This window comes from Plecotus auritus (assembly GCF_963455305.1).
Source record: "Plecotus auritus genome assembly, chromosome: 4".
NCBI classification, from domain to species: domain Eukaryota; kingdom Metazoa; phylum Chordata; class Mammalia; order Chiroptera; family Vespertilionidae; genus Plecotus; species Plecotus auritus.
The window spans coordinates 20,341,381-20,355,757 of NC_137775.1; the positions used below are offsets into that span (position 1 = coordinate 20,341,381).

Genomic DNA, 14,377 nt, shown 5'->3' on the forward strand with positions numbered 1-14,377 from the left:
GGCTATTGTTAGCCTTCAGTTGTCCTGGAGAAACACAGTGTGCTTCAAACTAAGGATAAAAGCAGAAAGTACAATTTTTAAACTGAAGATTCCCTTCTGTTACTTTCACCTTGCAGTCTTCTTTACAGGATGTTTCTCTGATTGCTTTTTGCAGTATTACTACTCGGTCAAGGATATTTCGGTTGGAGGGATGTGCATCTGCTACGGTCATGCCAGGGCTTGTCCACTTGATCCAGTGACAAATGTATGTATATTTATAGGATGCTTAGGCAAAACGAAGCTCTGAACTGTGAATGTATCAGAGAGTGACCCTGTGAGCGGGTGTCAGGTCTCAGCTTAGACAGTGTAACAGGAAGCTGTGCCAGGGTGAAATACAGCTGGTGGGTAGGATGATAGACTTTGAAACCAACCATCACTGTATCAGAAACCAAATTAGTTTTTTCCCCCTCCAAAAAAAAAAAGGGCTCCAAATAGGTCTTTCTATTTTGAAACCTCTTTAGCTGTGACAGCCTACTATATGATTTAACTTTGGAGAATGCCTGCCATCAATCAACCAGACCATTTCTTTCAAAAATTTTCATCAAAAAAGTTAATGCAAACAAATGAAAAATGTCCATGGAAGTGAATATAAATGGCATGGAACTGGAGACTGAGGTGGGGCAGGGGCAATAAGGAGTGGAGTGGAAGAGAGTATTCAAGAGAGAATTGAAATTGCTAGGCCAGAAAATGCTGCCATGCTTTTGGGTCAAATTTTTCATTAATGACAATATATTAAGTGAATAGAAACTAAAAGGAAGATGAATGAGCATCTTTCTTCTCAGTCATAGCCAAACTGGTGAAATACAAAATCATTTGTTGTATAGTATATGGAAGAAATATATTGAATAGTAAGATTGGTGAACATAGCTACCTATGCATAGATTTTTTTTTCTCCTACTAAAATTGTAATACAAATGGCATTTCTCTAAAAGCCAGTTTTCTGACTAATGCATCATAATGTTACCTCTTAGGGGAGGTTCAAATGCCCTGGTACATTTATCGGGGCACGTTAGAGGTGCTGCTTTTAGTAGGGTGGGTGTCTATCAGGTATCAGGATGAGCAGTGTTTCCCACGCTTTGGGAGCCCACAAGTCAGCCTCGGAGGGTCAGTTCCATGCAATGAATGAAGACTGTACTCAATAAATTAACCAACAAAATAGAAATAGACTCATAGATACAGAGAACAGACTGACGGCTGTCATAGGAGATAGGGGTTGGAATGCTGAGTGAAAAACGTGAAGGGATTAAGCAAAGAAAACAACCTCATAGACACAGACAACAGTATGGTGATTACCAGAGGAAAAGAGGGGGAGGGGGGGCTAGAAGACGGTAAAGGAGGGGATAAATGGTGATGGAAGGAGACTTGACTTGGGGTGGTGAACACAAAATATAATATGCAGATGATTGTAGAATTGTACACCTGAAGTCTGTCACCCCAATAAAGTCAATAATTTTTAAAATGTATTTTTATTGATTTCAGAGAGGAAGGGAGAGGTAGAGAGAGATAGAAACATCAATGAGGAGAGAGAACCATTGATTGGCTGCCTCCTGCACACCCCCTACTGGGGATGGAGCCCACAACCTAAGCATGTGCCCTTGGCCAGAATCGAACCCAGGACCCTTCAATCTGCAGGCTGACGCTCTATCCACTGAGCTAAGCTGGCTAGGGAAATTCAATAATTTTTTTTAAAAAAAGACTACTCACAACACACAGATAGGACTGTGTGCGTGCGTGTGCGCATGCGTGCGTGTGTGGGTACGCGGGTGCATGCTGGGACATTTGATTTCTATTACAATTATGCCTTTCAGCGCCTAGGGAGCAACTCTCTCCCTGTGTCCACACTCCCAAATGTTAACGATACTCTGAGAGAAGCCTTAAATTCAAAGAAGAAGGGATCTTAGTCTTAGGCCCAATATTGCTCCCAATGGGGCCTCTACTCTCTTCTAAGCTGAAGCCCAGTGATCCCAGAACCAGCCTGGACCTCCGGAATCTGGGGCCCATCAAATACCTGCTTCCAAGACCAGCACCTCCTCCTTCCCAGGCTGACTGGGACTGTTATGTTTTGGTCCATAGTCTGGAAGTTTTCTCTTCACTCTACCTTGCAGGAAAAACCTTTCCTTTATGGTTCCAGAAGCAGCTGAAAGCCTGTTTTCCCCCTTTTTGACTAGAAATCCCGCTGTGAATGCGAGCACAACACGTGTGGTGACAGCTGTGACCAGTGCTGTCCGGGATTCCATCAGAAGCCTTGGCGCGCAGGGACTTTTCTGACTAAAAGCGAATGTGAAGGTATGTTTCCGAGAAGCCAACAGCCTGTGTAACTCTTCCTTGTCTGGGACATGGGTCATATAAGCATGTGGCGATTTTAGGGGAGCACTGTTTCCAGTTTCTATGTTTTATCCAAGGCGATGACTGGTCATCTCTTTTACCAGGCTATTTCGGTTACTCAGCTTTCTGTGGTGTTTTTTGTTGTTTTGTTTTATTGGTAAATATTTACCAAACACCAATGGATTTATCACTATGTGAGGATTATAATAAATAAATAAAAGCATAGTATACACCTATTGTCATTAGCCATGGTGGGTCTTTAAAACCATTGAGTCATAGCAAACTTTTTTTTTTTCAAATTTTTATTAAGATATTATGTGTGTACATATCTTACCATTGCAGCAAACTTTAATCACAAAATATTTCCAACCGTAAAATATCTCCCCCCCACCACCCCTTTAAGATTCTGTATATGCTATTCATCCATGTCTGGAGTCCCTTCATTTTTCTGCACTCACTTTTTTTGCTTTTTGATCTGTGGTTCTCTCTGATGTCTCTGATACCCTTTCACGCAGTTATAATTACACCAGAGGCCCGGTGCACGAATTCATGCATGGGTGGGGTCCCTCAGCCTGGCTGTCAATCGAGGTCTATGGGGGGGGAGGGGCCGTGGGCTGTTGGCTGGCCGGCCCGCCCCTGATTGGGGTTGGGGGGCCTAACGGGGGCGGGGCTGGGCTGCGGGTGCTTGGGAGGGGCCGATCAGGGCCGGTTTGGGCCAGTTAGCAGCCACAGTGTGCGTCATAGCGACCTGTTGTTCCTGTCTTTCCATCTAGAAACCCTTTACCACTCTCCACTTGTGTGTGTGTGTTTAGTCAAGGAAACAAAAAGGTTAGGTCAAACTTGTTAGCAACAGGGATGGGCAAAGCAACGTGAAAGGAGTTTTCCACTTGCTACTAGACACATTTTTTAAAATAATGCAATTATAAAACAGTTTTATCTTCCTTTATGAGACAATGAGAAGTTGTATTTCCAAATAGAAAAATAAATGTATTTTTTAAAACCTAAATTAAAGATAGGGGTCTTAACCATAAAACCTTACATAAATCAAGCTTTGGGCAATGTACGCATCCCTAAAAGCTTATATGAAAATGTTCTTTTCCAAGTTGCATTGTGTTCCAGTTGCCTTAATATTTATAAAAATCCTTTCATGACATGACAAATCCTTCTCTAAAAGAATAATCACCTTTTAATTCATTTGAATTCAATTTAGACTTTCATCAGTCTAGTTCATTTAAGGCAAGATAAATCTCTAAAGAGCAAAGAATATTTATTATATTGCTGAGCCTGTACTAAAGGCAGTTTCAGTTTTGTGTCTTGGGCACTCTGTGAAATAGCAAACTGCTGATGGCAGAACAGACATGGCTCTTTGGAAGTAGGTGCTATGCACGTCCTCTGCGCTGTGCAGGCACGGCCTTTAAACAGCAACCAGGGCTGCAGGAAGAGGGCCCTCTCTGCATGAGCTGTGAAAATGACCGCGGCTCCAGCCTTGTGTGTTACACATTAGTTCATGGTTATACCAGTGAACACTCTCAGCAGCACTAATGCCAGTTAGTGTGAGCATAAATTTGCATTACTCTCCATTTCTCTCTACTAATATTGATAGCAGAAATCTTGGCTGTTTCTTGCAATATATTTTTACAAGATTTTTAAATTGTGCATTATCCTAAAGATATAAAACTTTTTAATGCCTACTTATGTGTATTTGAAAACTTTGAAAACTCTCCATCAACATAACAAAAAATGCTATATTCTAAATCGAAAGTCAACAGCCTAGGAAAGCATTGGCAACAAACTCAACTATATTAAGATATCTTGCCTAGTTATAATAAAATGTTACCACACCTGTTAAAAATGAGAAAAATGGAAAAAGACATTTCTCAGGAAAATGATGTACAACCATATAAAAAGATCATCATACTTACTCATAATTAAGGAAGTACCAATTATAACAATGAAAATATGCTAACTTTTCAAAATGTTCATTCTTCTACTCAACAAATGGTTGAATGCTTACTATGTCCAGAAGATGGATTAAAATATTTGCTAATATGCAGTGTTGGTGAGGTTTATGGGGAAAAGAGTTCTATCATATCTATTGGATAGAGAATAATTTGACGCAGCATTGTTGAGGAGAATTTTTCAAGCTCATTAAAATGTTGTGTGTCCTTTGACTAGAATTTATACTTGTGGGAATCTAGCCTATAGATATACTCAGAAAGCTGTACAGGGCATATGACCATAATCCTTGCCTATGATCATAATCCTTGCCATTAGTATACAATTGCTCACTCTACTTCTCCTCACATTTATGGACTTCAGTAGTGACTATGGCTCAGACATTGTCACTACCATAAGAGGTAAGTACTGCAATGATACCGAGGCTTGAATTTTCTGCTCAAAGTTACTCAGCTGGCAAATGTGAAGCAGCCTGATACTATTAGAACTACTCCTGCCCCCACCTCCAAGTCCTCGGGTGGGCAAACTTTTTGACTCGAGGGCCACAATGGGTTCTTAAACTGGACCGGAGGGCCGGAACAAAAGCATGGATGGAGTGTTTGTGTGAACTAATATAAATTCAAAGTAAAGGAGCGGAAGGGAGAGCAAAAGAACCCTCCGCTCTTTCGGCTCCCCAGGCCGGATAGAATAGCCAAATGGGCCGGATCCGGCCCGCAGGCTGTAGTTTGCCCACGGCTGTGTGTGTACCAGCATTATTTATAAAGGCGGAATCTGGAAACAATTAACTGCCCATTAGTAGTGGCCTGATTAGTTGTGACCTGACTGCCTTTTAAGAAATAACATTAGAGGGATCATATGCTAATAGAGAAAGAGCTATGATATTTACTGTTGGTAAAATGAAATGGTTTAGAGCAGTATTTAAACGTCTCCTCTAGTGGAAAAACAAGATTGAGTGTGGGCGTACACACACACACGTATATATGTGGAAATCAATGTAAGGGCACCTATGAAACTCAACATCTGAGAAGGACACTCAGTCTACTTGTGTCTTATACGGAAGCTGACCCTTAGTGAAATTAAGAAGTTCCCTACATCACATGACTGCTAACTATTGGAGAGGTCACCCAAATCCTAGTCTGGTGCAAAATAGCTTGATCTCAGCAACTAAGCAAACCTCTCCTTTTGCCCTGATTGTTTGGCAGATCTCTCTCTCTCTCATCAGGTGGAACTTGAAGGGAATGCAGCAGAGGTTGGCTCTGCAGACTCTGGAGCCTGGTTTCCCAGTGGTTGTCAGTACTAATTTGGTTTCCTTTTACAAGTTATTTCACTTCTCTGGGCCTCGGGTTTCTAATATGTGCAAAGAGGCTAAAGTACCAGACTCATAAGCTATTTGAAAATTAAAATCAGTGGTAATAAATATAAAAAACTTAAAAGAAAACATGGCATTTAGAGAAATGCAAAATTTTAGTTATTAATAGTAGTAAAGGAAAAGAACTATATTCTAAACATCTGTTTTTACCCATAGGATGTAACACAGAAATTACAGTAATTATTCATTATAGATTCCCTTGATCTTAATCATCCAATGTCACAGTTCAATACATTTATTTTTGCCACAATAGGAAATTGTATGTTTAATCATATAAAATTTTGATTTTGTGAGATCAAATCAGTCAAATATTGGCATTTCATATGACTCAGTTTAATTTATATGTTTTAATAATTTTAAGCTCCATTAAAAAGTGTGAATTTACTAATATAACCAATAAATCCAAGTAATTTTAGATACTTTTATATTGATAATATGCATAATATATATATTTCCTCATATAGTATAAATATATAATAGAAAATTATACTTAATTATCTCTGAAACTGGAAAACAATATTTGTAAATTTTTTTCTTAATGTAGCATGCAATTGTCATGGGAAGGCCGACGAATGCTATTATGATGAAAATGTTGCCAGAAGAAATCTGAGTTTAAATATACATGGAAAATACATTGGAGGTGGTGTGTGCATCAATTGTACTCAAAACACTGCTGGTATAAACTGTGAGACATGTATTGATGGTTTCTTCAGAACCAAAGGGGTAAAGTATGCTTTTTCTTTCATGAAGTGTTTTGTTTTTTTCATACAAAGTTGTACTATATAGAAAAGTAATTTTGATAACTTCAAATTCTTAAAGATGATGGAAACATTTCATAATGAAAACATATAAATATTTGAAGATAAAATATAAAGCATTTCTATCTCTTCAGAAAGTTCCATTGTGCCATATTTCAGTCAATTCCACCCCCAGACAAACTCTAATTTTTATTCTTATTTTTTGCCTCTTAATGAATGTCATAAAAATAAAATCACAAAGTAGATACATTTGTGTGTCCTTTCATGCAACATAGCATTTTAAGATTTATTCATGTTATGTGCACAACTAATCATTTTTTAAAAAAATTGCTGGATAGTGTTCATTTGTATAAATGTATGATAATTTTTAACCCATCCTCCTGTTGGTGAATATTTGGGTCATTTCCAGTTTTAGGTTAGCTCCTATAAAACAATTTTATCTGCATTTTTGTGTTCATGCTTTTTTTTACCCTGTTTAAATATCTACAAAAATAATGCTTTTTTCACAGAATAGGTATATGTTTTACTTTATAAGAAACTGCCAACATTTTGCCAAATTAGTAATAACATTTTACATGTTCACCAAAAATGTATGGAGGTTCCGGGTCTTCCATATCATCCCTAATATTTGGTGCTATCTTTTAAAATTAGCTCTTTCAGTGAAAGTGGGTGTAGTGGATGTGGCATGTGGATATTAGCAGTCACTAAGCCATCCCACCAATGCTTGGTCCCACAGCAGATCTTCTATTGTGAATTCATAGCAGATCTCACTACAAATTTAATTTCCATTTTGTGTTTATTGGCTATTCCTATATCTTCTCTTGTAAAGTGTCTGCTTACATCAAGATGGGGGGAAATTACTAATTTTGAACTCTATTGTAATTTAAAAAATAAAACAATTAGGAAGATTTTATTAAGGAATATATATGGAGAATATTAAGCAAATATTACTTTTGTTTGTGATCATGATACTGTGGTTATAAATGAGAGATGCATACTGAAATGTGTAGGGATTAAAATACACTTTACTTGAGATATTCTTTAATAACGTCAGCAAAGGATAAGATCTGATGAAACTTACATAGCAAAATCTTGGTAACTTGTTGAATAATTAATCTTGATAATTATTTTTTTAAAATATATTTTATTGATATTTTACAGAGAGGAAGGGAGAGGGATAGAGAGCTAGAAATATCGATCAGCTGCCTCCTGCACACCTCCCACTGGGGATGTGCCCGCAACCAAGGTACATGCCCTTGATCGGAATCGAACCCGGGACCCTTCAGTCCACAGGCCGACGCTCTATCTACTGAGCCAAACCGGTTTCGGCTAATCTTGATAATTATTAAATCTAAGTAATAAACATATGAGTTTATTGTACTGTCCTCTTTACTTTTGTTTATCCACTTAGAAGAAATGAATTTTAGAAATTATAAACATATTAAAGGTAATTTCTTATATTATAATCTTCCCTATATAATTTATTACTATGTATTATAATAATTTGTCATTAAAAGTTTGCTGAATTTAAAAATATTGGTGTTTTATTACACTTGATTAAAAGCATTTTAATATTTTTGCTAGGTATCACCAAATAATCCAAGACCTTGCCAGCCATGCCATTGTGATCCAATTGGTTCTTTAAGTGAAGTCTGTGTCAAGGATGAAAAACATGCTCCACGAGGTGAGAGCCATTGTACAAAGTCATTGTTCGGATGAAAGAACAACTAAAAGCCAAATATAATTTTTAGGAGAATATTTTTCAGTAAATTTCACTCATGTAATAAATTTATTCTTATATCTCTCAAATTTCCCTCCAAGAAGCAGTTTTTTATTCATCTCAATAATTAATTTTATGTTTCATTGTAATGCTTTAAAAGCAAGAGTTGAATAATTTGTTTTGCATTACATATGCACATACATATTTCCTTATCTATGCATATGCATCTTCTGTTAATCAAAAATCAGTGGTATAGGTCACTTTTTATGTTATCATTTATTAGATTGTTTTGTAGCTTCTTTCATTTTTATCATGAAATGACAGCATTCATTGAAGGATGTATATGCTATAATGGGGAGAGATTAGGAGAGATAAGATGGAAAACAAGATGTGTACATAAAAGTGTTCATAAAAAGTATTAGTCCTGATTTTATGAAGGGAAAGAGGCTGACACCAATTTAACCCAAATACTTTCTTTGAGGATTGAAGTTCATGATGAACTCCAAACATTAAGGAATCAAGTGCTGTAATAACTCCTTGTTGTGAACGGTTGAGGAGCCCTGGAGAGGTTAAGTAGAAAATTCATAGAATATATCTGGAACAGTTTCTTTATATTTTTAATTCTTCTCGTCTTTGAAAGATTAAGATAGATTATGGCTACAATATAGGTTTTTCCTACAAAGACTTCCAAGTTAAAAGACTGGTAATGTTTCTTTGGCACAATTTAGCTTACCTGCTTTCTTCAAAAAAAACTGTAGGATTATCAATTTAAGCCATATAGTTTTAAATGCTAAAAGATTAAAAATATGATTATTTTAACATTCAAATAGTGAATTATTAAGGTCATTTTATGGTCTCTTATCTTTTTATAGTCACAACTAACTCACATTATTTTCAGTAATATCATAACTTTCTCCCAGATTTTAAAATGTGTATTATTGTTTAAAAGATTATCAAAAATAAAAAAGTAGAAAAATAAGTATGTAATGCAGTGGTAATTCAGCACAGATGTTGCTATTAACTTTTTTGTGTTAACGTTGCATAATGAGATTTCCCTGATATGTATTAAAACTTTCTATGAAATTTAGTTTGAGGACCTGAGCAATACACCATTATAAGTATACAATACATTATGTACCCATTCAACTTTCTATAGATACTAGAGACCCAGCACACGAAATCATGCGGGTAGGGTCCCTAGGGCCTAGCCTCCTGCGATCAGGGCCATCTTCTGCCTGTTCGCCAGACCCCAAGCCGAATGCCACCTCCGCCACCGGGCTGGCAGGCCATTGGGATCACCAGCTCATCCCTGGCTGCTCGGGGGCTCAGGCCTGTGGGAAAGCGGGTGCTGGCAATTTCACCTCCATGTGCATGTGCTGGGCCAGCCGCTGATGGAATGCACTGCTCACTCGGGGCCGCTCACACAGCCGCTGCTACTGGAGCTTGAGGTGCTGATGGAACTGCGGGGCGTGCCTGCGACCTATCCACCCAGGCATGAGCGGCCCCGAGCAGGCAGCACATTCCATCAGCGGCCTGCCTGGTGCATGCTCATGGAGGTGAAGTCACCAGCACCCGCTTTCCCACACGCCTGAGCCCCCGAGCAGCCAGGGATGTGCTGGTGATCCCAACAGCCTGACAGCCAGCCTGGTCCTCCCTCCATCCACCCCGATTCCCCCCGTTCACCATCGCTGATCCATCGGAATCTGCGGGCTGGGGGCAGGGACCACGAGGTCAGCCATTCAGCCCGCTCGCCAGTCCCCAGTCCCGCCCCACCCTGCTCGTGGGCCGCGGAAGGAGGGACCGAGAGGTGCTCAATGCACCTCATGGTGACGGGTCATTTGGTTGTCACGGTCGTCATGGACACAGGCTTTTTATATACATAGATTAAGACTATTACTAATTTTTATTTATTTTAACCAATGCTTTAATAAAGATCTTTACATAAATCATTTTTATTATTATAAAAACTATACATAATATGGTACAAATTTAACAATAAGTAAAGGAATAAAATAAGTATCAATAGTGCCCTCTTCCACCTTTTCATTCCAAATCTCATTTCCAAATTTAACCACATTGAACCTTTTCTCTTAGTAAGTTCTTTTGGAAGAATTTATCTTCCAAACAATATCTACCTAATATTCCTAACGGTACTTTTACTCACTGTTAAATATTGCCTATTGACTCTTCATCTTCAAAGACAAAGAAGTGTCATCCATACCACATCTTTTATTCATATATTTTTATTCTGTATTTGTTTTATGGAATCTTTATTATGTTAAATAAAAGGCTTAAATCTCTCTTTCATGATCTAGTAAATTTAGACACCATCTCTTGAGGTCATACCATGCAAGCTGAGAGAAAAACCCTTCCTACTCTCTCCACTGATTTTCTAATTCATGTGGCAATGTCTGTCAATTTCATTTGTATGTTTTCAAGCTTGCACAGTTATAATTGGTTCTAGACCAATAGTTTTTTCTTTTAATTTAAAAATTGAAATACAGTAATAGAAAATTATATTATACTTATGCACATGTTATTCAGTATAGACCTTTAAACATGTTAAATATATTTTATCTTCTGAATCTCTTAGTAGCACTGAGTTTTCTATATGAATTTGAATCTGCAGGTTGATTTTTCTGCTCCTACTCATTGGGGCCTTGTTTTCTTGTGTGTTTCATAAGTGTGTATGTTGTGTGTGCATACTATTGTGCATATTTTCTAATTTACCCATTTAGGAGCTTTGAATTTATATGAAGTTCTCTGTTATGACCTCCTAACCTGAGTAGTACCTAGAATTTGTCTTTTGATTCATAAAACCATATTCCACATTCTAGCTTATCAGAATCAGTCAGCTCCAGGAAAGATACTGACATAAGGGCTGGAATGTTATTTTTTTGTAGTTTCTAATCTCTACCAGAAGTCTCTTTATTTCATATTAGCACAATCCTTTCTTGCTTTCCCTTTATCTATCTGTCTGTCTATCTATCTATCTATCTATCTATCGATCTATCTTTAATTTTATACTGCATTGTCAAGTGTTCTGAACAAAGGAGGGGTCTTTAGAAATCTAATTCATAGTATTTCCAGCAACGAAGTTTAAGATAGGTATTTGTTATTACATGGAGTACTTCTACACATAGTCCCAATGTCTGAAGACTTTAACATGAGATGTAAATGTTAATTTTTTGGAATGCCTTTACATCCTGTATTGAAATTATCAGACTTCTTTTCCATTTGACCTATGAGTATGGTAAGTTAAAATAAATGTATTAATATTAAACGTATTTATAATAAAATCATCTTGGTCACCACTGAATGTTCTTTTAATGTACTTCAGGATTTAGTTTGGTTCACTTTGGTGTTGTATTTAAGGTTCTCTCATTTGAATTTAATTGATAAATTGGTGTGGTTCTGACACCTGTCAGCTTTGTAAATTTAAACTGCTCTCACTTTCCTGCTCTATTTTTTATCCCTCAAATATTCATTCCCATGAATGCATGTAGTCTTTTCTCAGTTGTACGATATATTGTACTTACGTTGTTATTGTTACATTTTTGTTTTAAGTAGCATAATTTTACACTGAAGGTACTTTTCCATCTTGTGTTTGTCTGAAGGGTCATATGAGTCAACAGGTATACACAAGTTACATATTCTTAATCTAGTGTCATCAGTCAGAGCTATGGAAATCCATCCATGATCATTGCAGTGATTTTTCTGTAGCCTTGATTTTGGTGGATTCTATGAGATTTTATCTTTTAAAAAAATTCTTAAATATTTTTTAAAAATACTTAGAAAATGCTATGTGTGCAAATCATAGCCAGCTTCTAATTAAACCTTATATTCTTTGGTTTTTTAACTGTTCCTTTTGGATGAACATCATGAATTTTATTTTTGTGTGAAAATAGACTTGTAAAGGCTACTGTAATTAAAAATGGAGGAGATAATTATATATTTTTCTTAAGAAGTTGATATGTGACCCAGCCAGCATGGCTCAATGGTTGAGCGTTGACCTATGAACCAGGAGCTCATGGTTTGATTCCAGGTCAGGGCACATGCCCGGGTTGTGGGCTCCATCGCCAGTGTGGGGTGTGCAAGGAGGCAGCCGATCAATGATTCTCTCTCATCATTGATGTTTCTATCTCTTTCTCTCCCTTCCTCTCTGAAATCAATAAAATATATTATACTTTTTAAAAATTTTAAGAAAAAAAATTGATATGTGGCTCATCTTCTCTTAGGTCTGGCACCTGGGTCCTGTCATTGTAAATCTGGCTTTGGAGGGGAGCGATGTGATCGGTGTGTCAGGGGCTACACTGGCTACCCAGACTGCAAACCCTGTAACTGCAGTGGTGAAGGAAGTACAAATGAGGACCCTTGTTTTGGACCCTGTAACTGCAAGGTACATTGTTTATTCCAGTAACGTCCCACTGTCAAAACAGAAGGTCATGTTCCTTGGCTTCTCTGATACGTCTGCTAGCATTAAGCAAGTGTTACAACTTCCCCAGTACATAGCCACTACCTATTCTGTATGTGGCAGTCCTGTAAGTGTCTTTATATACCTGGTTCACTGCAGCAAGACACCTGCCATTTGTCTAAAAACCCATAGGTACACAGAGGACAACTCACCTTAAGAATCAGTGTCATTTTATAGCCTTAAAACTTGTTGCCCATCACCATTCCAGTGTAATTTCAAACGATGATATAGCACTAAAAGTAGCAACCCTTTGAAACTACAGCACACTCAAAAATCTACTCTAGCTTTGTCTCTAATTCTGAAAATAATTCTGTCTAGGGTTTCATTTTGGATTTTTAATCTTCTGAAGTTTGATCCCAGATAGGTCTGAAAATACCATCTTCAAACTCTTTCGTTTAATTACTAAAAATGTTAGAAGCCCTAGTGGAATTGATTAAAGGCTCAATATTTCCTCCCAAGAGTACTTTCAGAAATGCAACTTTATTTGCTGTACATGCTCAGCTAATAGTTCATCATGTTAACACCAGAGGGTGAATTACACCTGCAGCTCATACACATAGAGGAAACTTAGAGACATGGACGAGTCTTAAATGACAAAACTGATTTCCCTTAGCTATAGTAATCAGTACCAAATGTTTGGATAAGACAATCTTAGCTAAATTAGCTGAGAGAATGAAAACATAGCATGCCATCCTGTTGTAGAAATTTTTTTTATTTTTTTGTTCTACAATTTTCTTTGTTCTCAATCATGGATAGAACCTTATTAATATATTTCCTTTATTAGTTCAGTAGTCTTATCTAAGCAGTATGTATGATATAATTATATATATATATATATATATATATATATATATATATATATATATAATTATATCATATATGTGTATACAAACATTAACCATAATACAATAAATAAATATTAGTATTAATGTTAAGTGTATATTCTTGGGACAAGAAAATCTAAAATATTAAGCTAAATAATAATAGTTATATAGCAGGTATATGTTATATATCCAGGGTGATTTAGGTACTTACCTTGGACAGTAAACAGGCAGACGTCCACAATTTATGTTAAGGAATTGTCATATTTTGCAACATAATACATTTTCTAGATCCAGTACATTTCATTCAGACATTACCTGATATGTAAAAATTGCTCTAGTAGAACCAGACTATAGCTGTCTGTAGGTGATGGCTTGTTAAAGACACCTCCCCTCTTCATCCTCTGTCTTTTGGAGGAATCTTATAGGCTCCTAGTAAATCTTCTTTAGTATTTGCCAAAATATACCCTGTGTGTGCTTTATTCCTTTTCCAAAACTCCATGAAAATCTTTAGCCTTTATCCTTTGCTCAAATAAAGGACAGGCCAAAATGAGTATAAAAATGGAAGATAAACTTTCCCAGGTTCTAGAAGATAGGGAATCAAACTGGAAAAAAAAAAAAAAAAAGAAAGAAAGAAATGTTTTTAAAAACCTGCCATTTATACAGTGGAGATGCCTGGAACTGGCAAGGAAAGAGTAACATTAGTGAGGGAGGCAGGCCTCATTTGGTTCATTCTCTTGGGTAACTGCAGTGAGAAAGGTTAGAGCCAGAGGGCTGCAGCCATTAGCAGAGCAACGAGGGAAAGCCTGTGCTCTTATCTCTGCCTGCCTCCGTACTGTGTGGAGAGTGATTACAGCCCTAATAGGAAAAATGCCTCCTACAAAGACTCTTGAAGCTCTACACAGATAATTAAAG

At 37.1% G+C, this 14,377-nt stretch overlaps 1 protein-coding gene across 2 annotated transcripts in view; it reads left to right on the top strand.

The window, feature by feature from the left end:
* Nucleotides 1-14,377, top strand: part of LAMA2 (laminin subunit alpha 2) — a 519,987-nt gene that overhangs the window by 206,361 nt on the left and 299,249 nt on the right. For both annotated transcript variants that reach the window (XM_080664727.1, XM_080664728.1), the window contains exons 6-10: nucleotides 155-244; nucleotides 2,208-2,325; nucleotides 6,234-6,412; nucleotides 8,032-8,131; nucleotides 12,406-12,566. In XM_080664727.1, coding sequence (XP_080520853.1) covers nucleotides 155-244; nucleotides 2,208-2,325; nucleotides 6,234-6,412; nucleotides 8,032-8,131; nucleotides 12,406-12,566 — 648 coding nt within the window. The remainder of the gene's footprint in view (nucleotides 1-154; nucleotides 245-2,207; nucleotides 2,326-6,233; nucleotides 6,413-8,031; nucleotides 8,132-12,405; nucleotides 12,567-14,377) is intronic.